Here is a 17,976-nt window from a genome sequence, read left to right as displayed (position 1 = left end):
TGATATACATAGTGAAATGCAATTGTATTGTGTGTGTGTGTGTGTGTGTGTGTGTGTGTGTGTGTGCGTGTGTGTACCTTATATGTGAATAAACCTCTATGATGACAGCACCTACATAGAGAGAAAAGTAGTCCAACCAACCCTAGTCTCTCCTACTGTCACACAATAAATACAAAGTGTAATACAAATACTTTTAACATGAACAACTGTACATAAACCTAAAGCTAAAACGACTGATGTCTGAGGAGTTTCTCTCAGTCATCATCCTGTAAAGGTATCTCTGGAGTCCTCATATACGCAGTAACATGTCTACTTGCACAATATGTCCACTAGAGGGAGACTGAGACCTGTTCCATCTGAAACCAGTGCATTAACAGTGGCATTACTTTGAAAAGCATCATAATCTTTTTAGGCTACTGATGCACCAAATAGTCTTGATTAAACCAATTTGTACACAACCTGTTCAATGCTTTTTTTTCTTTTTTTTTTTTTAACCTAAACCAGTCTGGTCAGATATTCACAAATAAAAAGCTTTATTGATGTTTTAAATTGTGCAATTTCTGTTTCAATTAGAGACATTTTTAAAGATATTTTTTGAGACATTTTTTGTAAAATATTGATATAATAATAAAAAAAATTAAATAAGATGACAGTATTTTGCAAATGGCTTGGCCACTTGTCACTTTTTTGGCAAGTTACAGTGGTACAGGATAGCTGACACAACTGTCTCTTTTCACCATCAGCGTTTAAAAGTCGTCTGCGGTCACCGGTCTGTGATACTAAAAAAGCATAAGTAGGGAACTAGTTTGATGTGTAGAGATGAGAGAAGCACATTGGGAATACACTTGCACAGCAATAATTGAGATTTATTTGTGCTTCTCATGCAGGAGGGAAGAAAGTCAGACCTTTATTAGAGGTTCTTCAAAGATGTTACAATTACCACTTTCTTTCACTGTCCATCTCCTCTTTGGATTAGAAATGGTGATACTTAAGCATGAAACATAAACCCTACTAAACAGGGAAGGAATGCTTTAACGTATTCCTGTACAGTGGTGGAAAAAAGTTTTCGGACACCCCATGCATTTGTGAAATATTGCATTAAGAATCACTCTTAGGTCTTCAAGTGCAATTTCTTTTAGTACAGTCACAGCCAAAATACTAAACAAATCCTAAAAAAGCTATTCAAAACTTAAAATTGATTGGTTACACAAAAATACATAAGAAATTTTGAGTATTGGGTCATTTTGGTACCAGTGATGAAGGTCGTTCTTTTTATTAAAAGACACAATTTTTGTTGCCAAGCTTCGTGTCTATATAAAGCCAGCGCATTTGAAAGTTCTTCAGACACAAAAATGGCTAAAACACGGAACCTAACGCAGGAAACACGCCTGAAGATAAAGATTGTCAGCCAGGAAGGGTACAGCTGCCGCCAGATAGCCAGGAAGTGCAGATGCAATCCTTCAGCAGTTGGATACACTCTGCAGAAATACAGACGAACCAACAGCTTGGAAGACAAACCAAGATCTGGGCGTCCAAGGGTTTCTTCAGCAAGAAATGACTGCATCCTGATCCGCATGTGCAGGCAAAACCGCCGAATGACGTCACAGGAGCTTCAGCAGCAGTGGTCAAAACAAACTGGTGTCCGGTGTTCCACCCGCACTGTACGTGGCCGACTTTCAGATCATGGCTTAAGGTCCTACAAGGCTATCAAGAAGCCCCTGATCAATGAGAGACAGAGGCTAGTCCGGTGTCGTTGGGCCCAGGCACACAAGAACTGGACAGCCAGGAATTGGAAGAAGATTCTGTGGTCAGATGAGTCCAGTTTCCAGCTTTATCTTCCTCCTACTAATGTGAGGGTACGCAGAAGGCCAGGCGACAAAAAAATAAATATATATATATACTACTCACAAAAAGTTAGGGATATTTGGCTTTTGGGTGAAATTTATGGAAAATATAAAAAGTTCACGCTACAGTGATATTATATCATGAAAGTAGGGCATTTAAGTAGAAGCATACACTGGTGATTTCCTCATCTCAAACAATTTCTTAAAACAAAAGCCAACAACAGTGGTGGATATACCACAACAAAAAATGTCAGTGTCAATAACTTGTCATGTGCCCTTGAGCATCAATTACAGCTTGACCACGACGTCTCATGCTGTTCACAAGTCGACTTATTGTTTGCTGAGGCATGGCATCCCACTCTTCTTGAAGGGCAGCCCTCAGGACATTGAGGTTCTGGGGTACAGAGCTCCGAGCCTCTACACGGCGACTCAGCTGATCCCATAGGTTTTCTATGGGATGCAGGTCTGGAGAAAGTGCAGGCCACTCCATTTGAGGTACCCCAGTCTCCAGCAGCCGTTCCCTTATGATACGACCTCGATGAGCTGGAGCATCAAACACCTGATGTGAATTTTGCCGTTAAACTCCTTGTTAGAGAACAGCAACTTGTGCAAAAAGTACTGAAACACTGAACAGTTGGACATGTGCATTCAAAAGTTTACAGAAGGTCACATTAAGTTTACCTGTAAAGGTTATAATGCATTTTAGGTTCATCCTGAAATTTCACCCGAAAGCCGAATATCCCTAACTTTTTGTGAGTAGTGTATATATATCTATAATTTGTATTTGTTTGTATCTGTCTAATGCAGCCACAGCTTTTGAAACACAAAAAAGATTTTTCCACAAATATTTCATTATAATATTTGAGATTGTGTAAAATTTTAAGGGTGTCTGAAAACTTTTTTCCACCACTGTATGATCACCTCCGGGATAAGAACCATTAAACACACACACTAAAAAATTCAGTAAACTTTCAGACAGATGGCCTGATGCAGAACCTGCTACATGCATTATATATTATGGGTCTAAATATTTCTGATATATTTGGCTCTGAGTTGACTGAATGTGGCCAGCATGTGAAGCTGGAGATGAACGTCCATCAACAGAATTGAGAAATGAGTGAAGGTGATAACTTATTATCCATTTAGTGGCATGTGCTGGGTCTCACTGTGTAAGCACATATTTGATAATTAAATTCATAACCTCCACATTAATAATGGAATTCAAGACTGTTTCTATAAAAGCCCAGTATTGGAATGACTCACTTGGTAGAGCATGCACTACCAGGCTGAGCCCTTACTGCAGTGGTCCTGGTTTCACTCCAGCCTAAGCCTTTTGCTGCATGTCATCCCCTCTTTCTCCCTTGACCTTCTTGTCTCTCTCTACTGTTTTTATCAATATAAAGCAAATGCCAAAAAATCTTTAAAAAATTCCAAGTATTATCAGGGCAGAGAGTTCTGTTCATCATTCCCTTCACATTCAGTCACTTCAGACATTCTCTCCTCCAAGATATCGCCAATGGTGAATCCCACTGGACGTGACTGCTTGTCTTTGTCCTCCTCTGCCGTTTCCTCCACACAGATCCCCCATTCCGTACTGCCTCTGGGGTCATGGAGCTTATAGTCTTTCAGAATAAGAAACTGCTGGGCCTGGCTGGCGCTGCAGTTGGGCAGGGGCACCGGATAGGTGGCGTGGAAACGACGCAGGTCCACTTTAAAAGAGCCCTTTTCCAGAGTCATGCAGGGCTCAAAGCGGGCTCCCCACTCAATCTCCGTCTCAATGTAAGATGTTTTAGCTTGACACATCATGCCTGGGTATAAAGGAAAGAAAGAAAGAAAAAGAAAGAAAGAAAGAAAGAAAGAAAGAAAGAAACAAAGAAAGAAAGAAAGAAACAAAGAAAGAAAGAAAGAAAGAAAGGCAGGATAAATATGGTAGCTATTGTTAATCGTTTCACTGTTAGAAATGTTACATGAATAACTGCTTACTAAGGTCAAGTATATATCGTCTGTCACATGATTTCCGTATTTACAAGAACACGTGTTTGAATCTTCACACAAACACCTGGGTCAGACACATTGTGAATCATAGTTGACCTCTCATAATAGCAGCTTATCTGCTGACTGCTTGGAACAGCCATGTAACAAAGCAGGACACAGAGAGATAATGATTATCAGCTTAATGCCAGGCATATTATTTCCTGTTTGCTAAACCAACTTCAACTCCCTCTCGATTTAATAAGCATTAAGGTGTAAACTGCCCTAATCATGGCTCCTAAAGTAGACAAGGCGATGTATACTAACTGTCTTCCTTGCATGGTTCACAAACCTATTTTATCTTGAAAACCTTTCATAAACTGTGATATTCAGTTCCAACCTGTGCTTTATTGTTATACATGACATTCTTGTCTCTGTTGAGCCTGTATATTCTCCAAAAATGTACATCTCTAGATATATTTCAAAATACATTTGCAAATTAATTTGTACATCTGGCAGTTACAAAAGGTGGTGAGCATCTTGTAAATGTTTACTTGGTTATCAAGAGAAAATTTAAACAATCTTAGTTATGTGTCTCTTTGCTTTAATCTGATTCTCACAACTCACCAGTGGCCTCAACAATTCCTTCCAAGATAACGATGATCTCAAACTGATGTCTTCTTAGCTGTTCAGGGCCAAGTTCCCAGAATGGACTGTTGGAGTCAATGGTGTGCTGTATGACCTGAGGCTCCACCAGGAAGAGGCGGTCTGAGCCACTGTCATAGCCAAGGTCAATCTCTGACTGCTCAAGTGGCAGGAACTCACCCTCTGCTGTTTGGCGGGATTTAATTAGCTTGGCGCGGACCTTAGCATCCACCATGTGACTCTCTCTCAGGTCACCCAGACGGAACATTAAACATAGCTGGTCATCACGGTTGGCAATAACACAGGTACGGCTGAACAGCAGTGTCTCAGCCCGCTTTTTAGGCCGGGATATTTTGACAAACATGCAACCAACCATGAGGGCGTCAATCATGGACCCCACAATACACTGCATCATGACCAAGAGCACACCCTCATGGCAGGTAGGGGAGACAGTCCGTGAGCCATAACCAATTGTCCGCTGAGTCTCAACAGAGAAGAGCAGAGCTGAGATGAAGTCGTCTACACCCAGGTAGCAGGGCCTCTGGTCTAGGAGATGGTTCTTGGTGATGTTGAGACGTTGCTCAGGTTGCAGGTCCCCTCTGAGGTATGCATTAAGGAAGTAGAGACCTGCGAATAAGAACCAGGTGGTGGTGTAGCACATCATGAACACAAAGAGAAACCAGCGGTACTGGAGGTCCACAAAGGAGGTGAAGATGTCAGACAGGAAGCGGCTCCTTTCAGAAATGTGACACAGGTTCACGCGACATTTTCCGTCTTTGGAGACATAGCGGAGCTGCTTTCGGGCTTCTGGAGTAATGGTGGGTGTTTGGGCACATTCACCCTCTACCAGCTTACTACGAGCCTTGGCCAGCCTCTCCATTTCTCTATCAGGATTGGAAAGGGTGCTATGTGCAGGCGACAGTTGGGTGCTATGAAGAGGGCTAGTGTTAAAGCCCCGAAGGGGGCTGGTGTTGCCCATGTTAGGCACACTGAGGGCATGGCGTGTGTACCGTGAAACTCCACTGGCCTCTCTCAGAGAGCAGCGGCGGAAAAAGGCTTGCTCTGGACCTGTAGGACCTAGGCTGGCAGTTGGAAGCACGTTGATATTGCCTTTGTAGGGAATGTCTGTTGTACTCTTATGACGGCGTATGGCAGTTGTAAGTTGGGAGGAATCATTTGGCATGATGTCAGGCAGAGGAAGGGATGACTCAGTGTCAACCTGGCAAATTAACAAGATCACACAATGTCATAGATGCAAATCACCCCACACATTTCAGCAGTACTACAGAGAAATGGTGAAATAATTACACAACCAGAAGCCTTTCACCAGAGAGGAACAGCAAAAGGATCCTTGTTCTTTTCCGATGAACAAGGGTGAGGATTGTGGCTCCACACCATCCCTAACTCTAACCTTAACCTCTTTCCTGACAGAAACATGGCCTCCTAAGACAACAGAAACATGGCTATTGCCCTGTGACACTGATGACAAGACTGTTATGTAGCAATTCTTTGAGGAAGAACAAAAGTCCTCTTGCTGTGGTGCTCTCAATACCTTGTAGTGGTTTGGCCAGTTTTTGCAGCCACTGAATCATACTGGCTTAGTGTATTGTCTATAGGCACTGTAAGGCCACAAGAGATCAGATAGTCTACTTGCATGCGTGAAGGAGTGAGGTAATTCCCAGTGGCCCAGATGCTTTGCATCAAGAAAGTAGATGAGGATGCCACTTTCGCTACCGATCCCAAGAATATTAGCAACCAAGTTAATTTCATTAACTTTACAATACAATAATACTACATCCTTTCCTTGATGCTGTCATCAATGAGAAAAACTATAATCAAAAACTATAATCAAAATAAGCATTATCTCCACATCATATCACATGAATAATCAACAATAAGAAATAAACATTCCTCTGGAAAAAAAAAAAAAAAAAAAAAAAAAAAACTCAGCTCCTTACGTTTATTAGGTGACTCTCATACTGAATCTTTTCCCCAGGCAGTGAGGACTGGACAACAATGATAGATTTTGGTTGAATAGGAATGGATGTCCGTCGTCCCCTCAGTCCATCCTGGGGTGCTGCGATGGACCCCATGGCTCCAGTGTTCACTGTTGTCCCAGTGGACCCAATGGACCCTCTAGTCTCAAAGTTATAGTCTCTTCTGGTACCAGGGTGCATTATTGAGGATGTACCCTCCAAGGTGCAAAGAAAATACAGTGTAGCATCAGAGCGTGGGCATGATCATTTGAGATTCAAGGTCCTTTGTCATCCAATCATTTAAGACCTGAGGACACAAACGTCACATTGATAAAACATATGTCTTATCATTCATATTCTGATTCTGTCACACAGAATCCTCTAGGTTTCTGGGTTTGGTCTTGAAATAACCGCACCATGAGGATTCAAGACATAACAAAGCCCAACATTGTCTTATTATGACTCATTATATAGACCACTCAACTGAAAGCAGATTTGGCAGTACTTAACAAATAACACATTGTGAATTCTTGTAAACAATAGTGTGACTCTCAGACATTTCTCTACTTCTATTTCCAGTTGAAACCTACCTGATTTCAAACAATGAATCAATGGGCATCTTACTGCCCAGCAAGCTAATTAAAAATGAAAAAAGGACACAGTGTATCTACATTAGATCTGAGCTGAACTGACCTGGGGACCGTGCTGACCATGCTGTAGAGTCATTGCATCTCTGTATGAAGCTCTGCAAACCAGGCACAAGAATTCAAAAACATCTTCATAAAGCATCCAGCATGCTTGAAGAGACTGTGGAGTACTTAGCACAGAGGGAAGAAGCTTTATTGAGTTATCCTATCCAGACTGGAGCTACAGTAAAGTAGATGGAGCCCTCAGCTCTAAGCCCCATCATCCTGCTGCCTCAGCAGTACTGGCACTGTATCCTCCAGCCCAAGGCAGATTTAGCTGCTCTTACCTTATAGGATATCTAGCCTGAACAGAATGCTGAGCTTACATCTGCTCATATGGACAATACATACTGCAATTAAGTCTGATTCATAATCATCTGAAAATCTAACCAACCCAGCAGCAAACCACTCAATGGGAAGAAAAGGATATAAAACGTTACAACCTGAGAAAAAAGTAAATAAGTGCCTGGGGGTACTATACAAGACAAATAATGTTTGGGAATATTATGAACAGGAAGTTTGGGTTTCAGTTTGAAACTGAAACTCAGTTCAAAAATGAGAATGAAGATTAGCTCTTTGCATGGAGACAAGGTGTATTTTCCCATATCCTATACACTGAAAGCTGTTTTAGACTACAGTGATGTGGCATCATTAGACATTAGATGTTTTAATATCAGCCCCAAATATTTCTTTTGTTTGGAAAAAGTTGGCATTTTATTGTCCAAGAGTTGAACTTATAGTCCTATCTAGATGCTAACCCTGATCTCGCAAATCTAGGTTCAAACTCTTGCAAGTTAAGTTAGATAAAGCCACAAAGGTTCACTATAACATTGTAACATACACTGGCACTCACTCTGTGTGTTTTTATAACTTAAAAATCATGTTTCACAGCTTCTTTCATATGTATTTGGATTTGTTCGAAGCGTGACAGGAGGGGTACCGGTGCCTGACTTAGCACCAGTGTTTTGGTTTTCCACCGCCCAAGCAGGGGCCAAACTGGTGCCAAACTGGTTCCAAACTGGTGCTAGGCAAGCACCGACTCCGAGCAGGGGCTAAACAGGAGCCAGAGAAAGAACCGATGATGCGGGCGGGGTTACAAAACAAAACAGGAACTGCGAACGCTATAAACATAAACAATAATCCCAGAGAAGCCGTGGATTATACTGATTTTACAACGGCATGGAACGCGGCTCAGCAAATTACATTAAAGGATGAGAAGCACCCGTTTTATAACTAAACATAGCTGTCATTCGTTCCGATCACAAATCCGACAGGTTGCCGGCAATAATTGTGTTTTTCGCCTCTGTATTGAAATGTAGGCTTGTAAAGACACAAGCAGTATTTGCATCGCTAATAAATCCAGATCCTGCTCCACCCGGGGCCAGGAACTGTATCGGGAAAGCAGCATTATATGCTTGACTGAGACGCGGCTCACGAACAACATCCCCGACTCACTGATCAGTTTCACCGGCTTCAGGACAGGACGGGCGGACAGAGACAGAGACGCTGCAGCCACTGTATAGTATGAGTGTGCAGTTTTATGTGTGTTGAAGTGATGAAGCTGCCGTGACAATGTCATTTCCTGCAACGGATTAATAAAGTATCATTCATTCATTCATTCATGATGGTTATTGTGATTCTGAGCGAGCGTCTCGCACACCCACGTCATCACGTTTTCCGATGACGTAATGACGTGGCTCTGACTTGCCTCCACTTGGCTCTTGGCTGGTGGAAAAGCAAACCGGTTCTTCGTTGGCACCAGTTAAGCACCAGCTCTAGCACCAGCTCCGAACTAGCACCAGGTTCTTCCTGGTGGAAAAGGGGCAATAGTAGTACAGTCAAGAAACATAAATGCCTGTCTATGACATACAGACCTCCTCTAATAAATTTTTCAGGTTTTCACACATCTTTAATAATGAAGATTTGAAATTTCAGCATGATGTATGATGTTGTTTATAAAGTAGAATAATTCAATTTTGTATAAAGGAAATCTATATATAGGCCTAGTTGTTGTTATTGTTACTATTATAATTAATACTATTGGTGTGCAATACAGGTAGGTGGATGGTGTTCCTCCTGCTTGGCGTCTCTGCCTTCCGCACTTCCTCCAGTGCCTGTTGGGTTAGCTGCAGGGTCGTCAGCTGGTGCCACCGTTCACTGATGTTTTGCCCCCTTCCCAATACATCTCCCGGTGGGAGGGCCGTGGCAGCATGGGGATGTCTCCCCACCACTCCCTGCAGTTGCCCTGATTGGGGTGCCAGACCCTATGAACTGTCCCTCCTCCGTAGCCACAACCAAAAGCTAGCTTTCTCCGCCTCCACCGCTAGCTCTTTGACAACCCTCTGCAGGTTTTTGCCAGCCAGACCAGCTGCACGGAGGAGCTGGATTGCAGATCTGCCCACAAAACCCCTGCACCCAACCTCTACCGGGAGGATGGTTGCCACCCAGCCTGCTTCTCTACACTGTGCTGCCAGGTCTGCATACTTGAGCCGCTTGAACTCGTGTGCTGCCGGTACTCTCTCCTCCCAGGGGACAGTCAGCTCTATGATGAAGACCTTCTTGGCAGCTGTGGGCCACATCACAACATCTGGTCTTAGTATTGTGGCCACTACATCAGATGGAAAGACTAGCTGCTTGCCCAGGTCAACGCGCATCTCCCACTCCTTCCCGGGCGTAAGCAGGGATGATGCTCTCCCTGCTCCTGACCTCTGCTGGATCTCTCCTGATCTGACGAAGGACATGCCTGGCTTTTGGTCTTCTGACAAGTTGTTCGCTGCCACTCTGCACTTTTCCAGATGCTCTGCCAGCCTCCTGAGCACCTGGGTGTGCTGCCATCTCATGCGCCCCTGTGTTAATGCAACTTTGCATCCTGACAAGATGTGCTGCAGGCCTGCATTTTCCTTGCTGCACAGGGGACGCTTCTCGTTGCTCCCAAACCAGCGAGAGAGGTTTTGTGGACAGGGAAGAGTGTCATATGCTGCCCTTACCAGGAAGCTCAGCCGAGCTTGCAGGGTCTGCCAGATGTCTGCCCAGGTTATGGCCCTCTTTGTGATGTCCTCCCAACGGGTCCATGCTCCCTGTTTGCCTTGGGACACCGCCTTGACAACATAGCGCTCCTGCTCCGCTCGAGAGACCTCCTCAACAGCCATGGTCTTTCTCTGCTTCCTTGAAGCTTTGGACCAATGTTACGCCGGTTCTCCCCACCTCTGCCTGGGCTCTCCACTTGTGCCCTGTGCAGATGTCCACTGCTGCACCCTTGACCATCAAGTCCCTAGATTCCTTCATCTCACCTCGTGTGTGTTGGTAGCACCACACTTTCAGCTTCCCGGGAAGCTGGCAGCTGTCTATCCTTGCCAGCCCGTCTGTCAGCTGCTTCTGGACCGACCTCCCCATCCGTTTGTCTAAGAGGTCTGGTGTATACTCCCTCCCAAGACTTCAGATGGGTTTCTCCGCCAGCTGTGGTATCCTCTTGCCTCCTGCCATGGACACTATGCTGTCATTCCTTACTCCTTTTCAGATTGACAGACTCCGGGACTTCGAGGGCTTAATCTTCATCCCTGGCCACAGTGTGAGCTTGTCCAGGTGCTTGAGGAGCCTTGCAGTGCATGGGGCTGTCTGCAGGATGGTTGTCACATCATCCATGTAGCTTCTCAGTGCAGGGAGCCTTTCTCCAGATGGTAATCTCAGGCCTCTGGCAGCTTGTCTTGCTCCAATGAGGATGATTTCGAAGGCTGCGACAAAGAGGATCGGGGATATCGAGCAACCCATTGCGATGCCAACTTCCAGTTGGTGCCATCCGGTTGTGAAGTCCTCTAAGGCAAAGCACATGTGGAGGTTGCTGAAATACTAATACTAATACCTAAAAGACAACACCCACCCCAGCCACAGCCTGTTCACCCTGCTGCCGTCAGGCAAAAGATACAGAAGTATTCGCTGCCGTACTGCCAGACTACAGAGCAGCTTCTTCCTTCAGGCTGTGAGACTACTAAATGCACCATCTGAACTCCTCCAGGCTTAATAATTCTATTTTCTACACAATCAATCAATTAATCAATCAAGAGGGAACCACACTTTAATTTCATTATTCAACCTGTTGTATAATGACAAATAAACTTCCTTGTATCCTTGTATCCTTGTACTTGACTATAATGTTGGTGATGCAAGCTGAAATATAGGAGAACTCCAATGCAGAACTGATCAGCTTATGCGGTACAGAGCCATAAGCATTCGCCAAGTCCAGCCACACCACATGTAGGTCGCTTCTCTACCTTTTCGCTTTTATTGATGAGTTTGTGAAAGCCTTTTGATGATCTGTTCCCAGATCATCAATGAGTGCTTGATGCATCCAGGAAAACCTGGGAGCCCGGCCTTATGGCAGCTAGTGTCGATGTACCTGTTGTCCTTAAGGTAGTTGGTCAACCTCCTTGCCAGGACTGAGAAAAATACCTTTCCTTCCACGTTCAGCAGCGCAATACTCCTGAACTGGCTGATTTCACAGGAGATTTGCTCCTTGGGAATGAATGTTCCCACTGCCTATTGCCACTCAGCTGGGATGGTCTGGCTCTTCCAAGCAACCATCATGAGCTTCCACAAGATCTTTGTCACTTGTGGACAGTTCTTGTACAGCTTGTAAGGAAGCCCATTCCGTCCTGGTGCTGACGCCGACCTAGCCCTTCTGAGGACGTCTTTGATCTCGCACAATCTTGGTGGGAAGGTGTCAAAGGGGGTGTTTGGCAATGCCGGGCGTGGCACATATCCTGGTGAGCCAAGAGGTGTGTCCCTGGCTGCATCAGTGTACTGGCCCTTGACGTGCTGCTCCAGATCTTCCTTGGAGATGACCAGTTTCCCACCTTGCTTCTCGTCCAGGAGCTGACGGGCAAACTTGAAGGGGTTCTTGAAGAAATCTCTCCTTTCCTTCTCCTTCCTTTTTCTCCACCTCCTGATTCAATCTGCTCAGCGTAGCTTTGCTAGCTTCTGCTGGAGCTCATCCCACAGCAGCTTGAGCCCTGGTTTCACTTCTGGGGCTGCTTTCTTCCACCTCTTATGCAGGTGGCGTCTGTTGTGTAGGAGCTCCTTGATGTGCTTCTCCCGCTGTCCTTTCTGACTGGGGACTGGGGCTCCCTTGGCTGTCTGTACTCCAAACCTCTCTTTGCATTCCTCATAGATGATGTTGCTGAGCGTTCTTAACTTGCCCTCGACTTTCCCCCGCAAGGATTGCTTTAGGAATGCACTCAGATGTTCGTCAAGCCTGTGCCACTCCTCTTAGCTTTTCGCTTTTGGCCACTTGATCTTGCTTCACCTTTCTGGCAGCTTGGGTTGGCTTGCTGGTTGTCCAGCTTCAGAAGGGATCACTCTGAGGGATCACATCCATCTCTTCCGCTGTCTCCTCTGCTGAAGCCCTCTCAACACTGTTGGGTCCTGCTGCACTGTGGTTGTCTTCCGGGCTTGGGGACCCTTTCGTCTGACCTGCCGAGGCAGTGTGATTATGCTGATCAGGCTTCCTTCCGTACTTCATTCTTCCTTGATGGATGTGCAGGCCTCTGATCGAGGTCACTTTCTGCCACCCACAACTGCACTTCTGGAGGGACTTCTCGTTGCCATTATCCATTCCATTCGTTACCATTCTGTGCGTCATATTAGGCTCATCTTCCACCACGCCTCTCGGAGGGCCTTCGGGTTGTCATTATTAGTAGTAGTAGTATTAGTATTTTTATTGGTGGTGGTAGTGGTAGCTGTAGTAGTAGTAGTAGTAGTAGTAGTGTTTTTATTGGTGGTGGTAGTGGTAGTGGTAGTATTTTTATTTCATTTTATTTTTCAGAATGAACAATGTATCGGCCCAGTAACTGATATCCACATATTTTACAAAGATTATGAGCAATGGCAGACTGCACTGGGCCAGTCTGGTCAAAAGTCAAAGGATGATTTTTTTTTTAGCCCAAACCACCTCTAAATGAACTGTCAGTGCAGAAATCCAGGCATTAAGTCCTGTAATGATTGTACTGGACTAGGGAACAGTAAAGTACATACTGTGCCATCGGAGCAATCTTAATTAAAAGTCATTGCAACATTAAAGAGAAGCATAAACAGAGGCTGACATTTCAGCTCAAGGTATGTCTTCCTCAGAGCATTGAGCTGTGTCTCTCAGTGTTGTATCATATCATGGCCTCTGTATTGTTTATGTATTGCATTAAAAGGTTGTTGTCAATAGTGATTCACTGGACTACACCCCTGATGCCTTCAGAGCGTTTTCTGATGTAATCAGAAAAGCAGGAGTCTTTTTCTTCCACCCTAGCTTTTAGATTTAAACCAGAAATGTCTATATAACTCAACCCTGTGCTTTATATCAAACATTTGGCTAGTCCTGTCTGAGCGGACATCAGTTTGCTTTCGATTTATTTATAAAGCTATTCTTCCAAAATTATTACCTTAATATTCTGGCTTATTAACAAGGGATTTGGAAATTAAAATGTCTTACTGCTGCTACAGGTTCCTGCAATGAGCACTGACCTGGCAAGCTCTGCTTTTATATTTTGTATTCCACATACCTTGAAACCTACTGCAGCATTTCCTTGTTTGTTAACTGAAATATATCAGGCAATATTGAAAAAATATAAATAGTTCTGTCCTTGACAATCTAATGTTATAAGCAGCTGCCTCCTGACAATTCCGTCCATGATTCTCAGGGATAGGATTTCAAAGTGCATTTGGGTTGGAGATGACATGATGCTTTTGGCCTCATAAAGCTGTGACTTTCAGCAGGCACTGTGACAATCTGCAGTTCAGTGCAATGCGGTCTGGATGACAATCATGGTTCTCTACAGGAAAAGGGTGGTTTGCCCCACTTTGAAAGGAACCGGTTGTGGTAGTATGGACATCTAATTAGGATATCTCCCGGGCACCTCCATGTGAAAGTGTTCTGGGCATGGGAAGGAGACCCTGCAGCAGACCCTGAATGTGCCCAGGGGATTACATATCCCAGCTGCCCTAGAAATACCTTTTCCAATGAAATGGCCGAAGAAAACGACATCTGGCTGCCCTCCTCAGCCTGTCACTTCCACAACTCAATCAGCTAAGTGGTGGACAATGGATATATGCATTATACTATTCAGGTCGTAGTACAATGTATCACATGTACATCAGATCCCATGATGTGATCTACAGTTAAGGTGTGATTCTTGCCAACATACAGTACAGGCCAAAAGTTTGGACACACCTTCTCATTCAATGTGTTTTCTTTATTTTCATGACTATTTACATTGTAGATTCTCACCGAAGGAATCAAAACTATGAATGAATACATGTGGAGTTATGTACTTAACAAAAAAAGGTGAAATAACTGAAAACATGTTTTATATTCTAGTTTCTTCAAAATAGCCACCCTTTGCTCTGATTACTGCTTTGCACACTCTTGGCATTCTCTCGATTCTCTCTACTGTAGATGAAAATGATATACTGTGGCATTCTTACATCTAAATGGATCTGATCATATAATAAGAGATATATACAGTTGTTGTATACTGTGGTTATTTGTTCCAATTTCATGGATGGTCATAGCTTGAATATGTAATACATAAATTAATACATGAAATGGTTTAGTGCTTCAGCTAACAGAGAAAAATATAGAAAACCATGATTAGGCCAATTAATGAGCTGATGAACATATGCATCTTTTTCCTGCTCTTTAATTTCATTCCAGTGCTTGTGAGCCACACCCTCACTGTGATCTCTGCATCATTTGCAAATGATCACGTTTGTGATCCCTCTGACAGTAAAGATGTTCTGCAACTTGTGTAAACAGTTACAAGTGAATCCCTCATCCCTTAAATATTGGCAATGCATTACGTGTTAATATTGCAATCTACAATGTTTGTTGCAAAACACTGCAGGGAGGCTACAGTGCACTAAATTGCTCAAAGTAGCCTGGATAACACAAGCTTATATACAAGTAACATCTGTTAAACTGATGGAGCTATTGCAGCAAAGTTTGCTCGACCAGTGGGCGGCGATTACATCAACACTGTAGTCAGATGTTAGAAGTCTGTCAGTTAACATTTTTGTTAGTCTGATGTAAGCCTGCTGAATGCACTTGGGTAATCCCTCAGAGACACGCAGTCATGAAGGAAAAAGAATGCTGCAACTGACTGGCAAATGAAACACACCTGGAAAAGCAGTGGGACACAAGACTGAAGGGAACAAAGGACTGGCTGAAACAAAACAATGATAGGCAACACAAGGACAGAGCTAGTGAAACAGTGCAGTGTGGGTGTGGTGTGCTGTGGGGAGAGACACCAAGGACATACCAAACAAGGCAAAAAAGAAAAACATAGTCTGAGACAGGCATCAAAACTGAGTAACAGAGGATGTCCACTAGTTTTTTCTCTCAATAATTCCTATGTGCAAATCTATGCAGGTTTATTGATGAGTTCGTGAAAGCCATGATATAGTCTTATGTGAGTGATAGTAGTTGATTGACAAAAAAGGGCAGTTAAAATCTGGAAAATGTCTGTGCATACTGAACTTTTTTTTTCCCTCAAAGAATTAGGATGAAGTTTTGGCCACCACTTGAAAAACATCATGTCTCTGTTGGTCAGAATGAAACTAAATCTGTAAAGTAATGGGTATTTTTTGTGATTGCTCAGCAACACCATCTAACATCTGTCAAGTTGAAATCTGAAGAAAATACATTCTGTAGTGCTGTGGTAATGACAAAACATTAATATTTGCAGTGCCTTGTGGAGCAATCTGGAAACATACTTACTTACTTATTCCTACTTTGTGTTACTGTGATGACCTGCATCTATCCAGCTGTTGGAAACAGCCACTTCTTTAGATGGGATAATTGGGCAGATACACCAAGCACAAAATCAAATGGTGATTTCTGGCAGTGTGGCGGGGTAACCCACAACATGCAGGATGGTTTGTGATAGGCGTTCAGCCACTATCTGCTGGTTGGCACTCCTCCCTTGTAATCAACCTGGTCATCAACAGTGCGGTCATGACTCTTCTCTACCCCAGTTTTGCAATGATGAAATGACCATTTTTGTTCACAACGGCAGACTCACTCTCTATCCCTAGCCTCGGCTGAAAACTCATCTGTTGAAGCAGCAACTCCAGCTGTTTCCTATTACTGATGAATTCTTTCCACTCACCATGACTGCTTCCTGTACTCGGTCAAATATGGTCTGGCTTGAAGTAGACATGACTCTTCTTTTTCTCTTTTAGCTCTGAAATTTCTTAAACTAGCTCTTAAAATGTGCACATAAATCTTATATGATCATTATAGGGTCATGGGAATTGAAAATTGCTTGACTAGGTTATGCTGATGGCTGTGGTTGGAGTGGCGGACTGAAAGGGTGGATCCAGTTTACTAGTATTAAGCACAAAGACAATACAGTAAAGCACACAAAATTTCCAGTATTTGTAGGTATACGATTTTAGTGACATTTGTTTAGAGTTGTTACATACAGAGTGGAGTGTTATTTATTCACTCATGGTAGTAGTTTGGTTGCAGGAAAGCTGTATTTATTTTAAATGTAAACCATCTAAATGTGTAACTGTCAGTGTTGCTGTACACACCCATACACATACATGGTGCGTGGGGTGAAGTCAAGTAATGTGTGGTATCAATTGTAATGGGACAAATAAGGTTTTACATCTTCGGCTCTGCAAATATTAGCAGCCAATCACTTCACATGCTATTGCACTGTAGCTACAAATGTCCTTTACACAAAACAATCATGTCGATTGGTCCGAGAAAACAAAGATGAACGGAACAAAGATTTTGAAAATCACCGGTCCCAGACTTTGCAAGGTAAACTATGCGGTGTGTTGATGTTCTCTTTTTGGTAACAAGAGTATAGTAACACTTTACAATGCAGCCTGTGTTTTAGAGTCTAACTCCCCCTGTATTTACCAAAACTTATGGTGTAACTTCCTCACATGAATCTGCATATTAAAAACGTTCCAGTTTCTACTGGCACTTAAGTGTAGGTACAGCAAAAGAAAACAAGGGAGTAACAACTTGAGATTCAGAGAGTAGTAATGTAGGAATGTTACACTTTAAATCCCCAGTTGTTGTTTTCTTTTGCTGTATTATGAATTTAAGTGCTAGTAGCGACCATAAGTATTTTCTATGGAATGATTCGATTCATACCAGGAAGTTACACCCTGAGTTCCTGTGAAATTTCACTGTAAATACCACGAGGTTTCATTTTAAAATGTGAGCTGTGGGCTATTATCAAGTGTTACCAAGAGCACTGCAGCTGAATCAAGGAAGGTATAACACCAAAAATGGTTGTATGATGTGGTATTTTATTAACTGTTTTACTTATAATTGAAATATTTGCACAATACACTTTTTATGAGAAAGGATTTTGAATGAGTGTCCCAATTTACTTGAATGCTTGAGTTAAAATGAATTTAAAAAAAAAAAAAAAAAAAAAAAATACGAAAATGAAGTTCACCAGGTCCGATAAAATCATGATTTAGCTGCTATGCTACTGGGCGCCAGCACGTCATATTACAGACATCTTTGGTATTTTTGTCTCTAAAAAAATATGAAAGATAATGCTGTGAGTCTGTCAGCCACAATAGTCCAGAACTACCCACCACAGACAATATTGCTCCCAGGAGGAAAGCAGCAAAACAACATGGAAAGCATGACTGAATACTTGGGAGGAAATGTCATCATTGGAGGGTGGAAATAATGGTGTGATATTTATTATTATTATTATTATTATTATTATTATTTGTAATCTACCAAAGAGTGTCAGATGGCGCGTCTGTTGGTATGATGCTGTGCTGAAAAGCCGTGTGCCTGTCATGCAAACCAGTCTCCTTTTGTCTGCGTGTCTA

General features: G+C 43.1%; 1 protein-coding gene across 1 annotated transcript; it reads right to left on the bottom strand.

The window, feature by feature from the left end:
• Positions 1 to 845: 845 nt before the first annotated feature.
• kcnj20 (potassium inwardly rectifying channel subfamily J member 20) lies at positions 846 to 7,245 on the bottom strand. Its single transcript, XM_030073377.1, has 5 exons — positions 7,130 to 7,245; positions 6,419 to 6,743; positions 4,443 to 5,679; positions 2,755 to 3,652; positions 846 to 1,042 (listed from the first exon to the last, which is right to left on the bottom strand). The coding sequence occupies exons 2-4, from the start codon at positions 6,635 to 6,637 to the stop codon at positions 3,285 to 3,287; spliced, it is 1,824 nt and encodes a 607-aa protein (XP_029929237.1). The 5' UTR covers positions 6,638 to 6,743; positions 7,130 to 7,245; the 3' UTR covers positions 846 to 1,042; positions 2,755 to 3,284.
• Positions 7,246 to 17,976: the final 10,731 nt, after the last annotated feature.

This window comes from Myripristis murdjan, chromosome 16 (genome assembly GCF_902150065.1).
Source record: "Myripristis murdjan chromosome 16, fMyrMur1.1, whole genome shotgun sequence".
In the NCBI taxonomy this organism is placed as follows: domain Eukaryota; kingdom Metazoa; phylum Chordata; class Actinopteri; order Holocentriformes; family Holocentridae; genus Myripristis; species Myripristis murdjan.
This window is presented reverse-complemented; position numbering and strand designations above follow the sequence as displayed.

Bases quoted from the DNA above. Each gene is read 5' to 3' on its own strand.
- kcnj20 (XM_030073377.1), bottom strand. From the start codon at position 6,637: ATGCACCCTGGTACCAGAAGAGACTATAACTTTGAGACTAGAGGGTCC. The intron at 5,680-6,418 runs GTAAGGAGCTGA...TTAATTTGCCAG, and splicing joins ATGAGAGTCACCTAATAAAC to GTTGACACTGAGTCATCCCT. The intron at 3,653-4,442 runs GTGAGTTGTGAG...CTTTATACCCAG, and splicing joins AGGAATTGTTGAGGCCACTG to GCATGATGTGTCAAGCTAAA.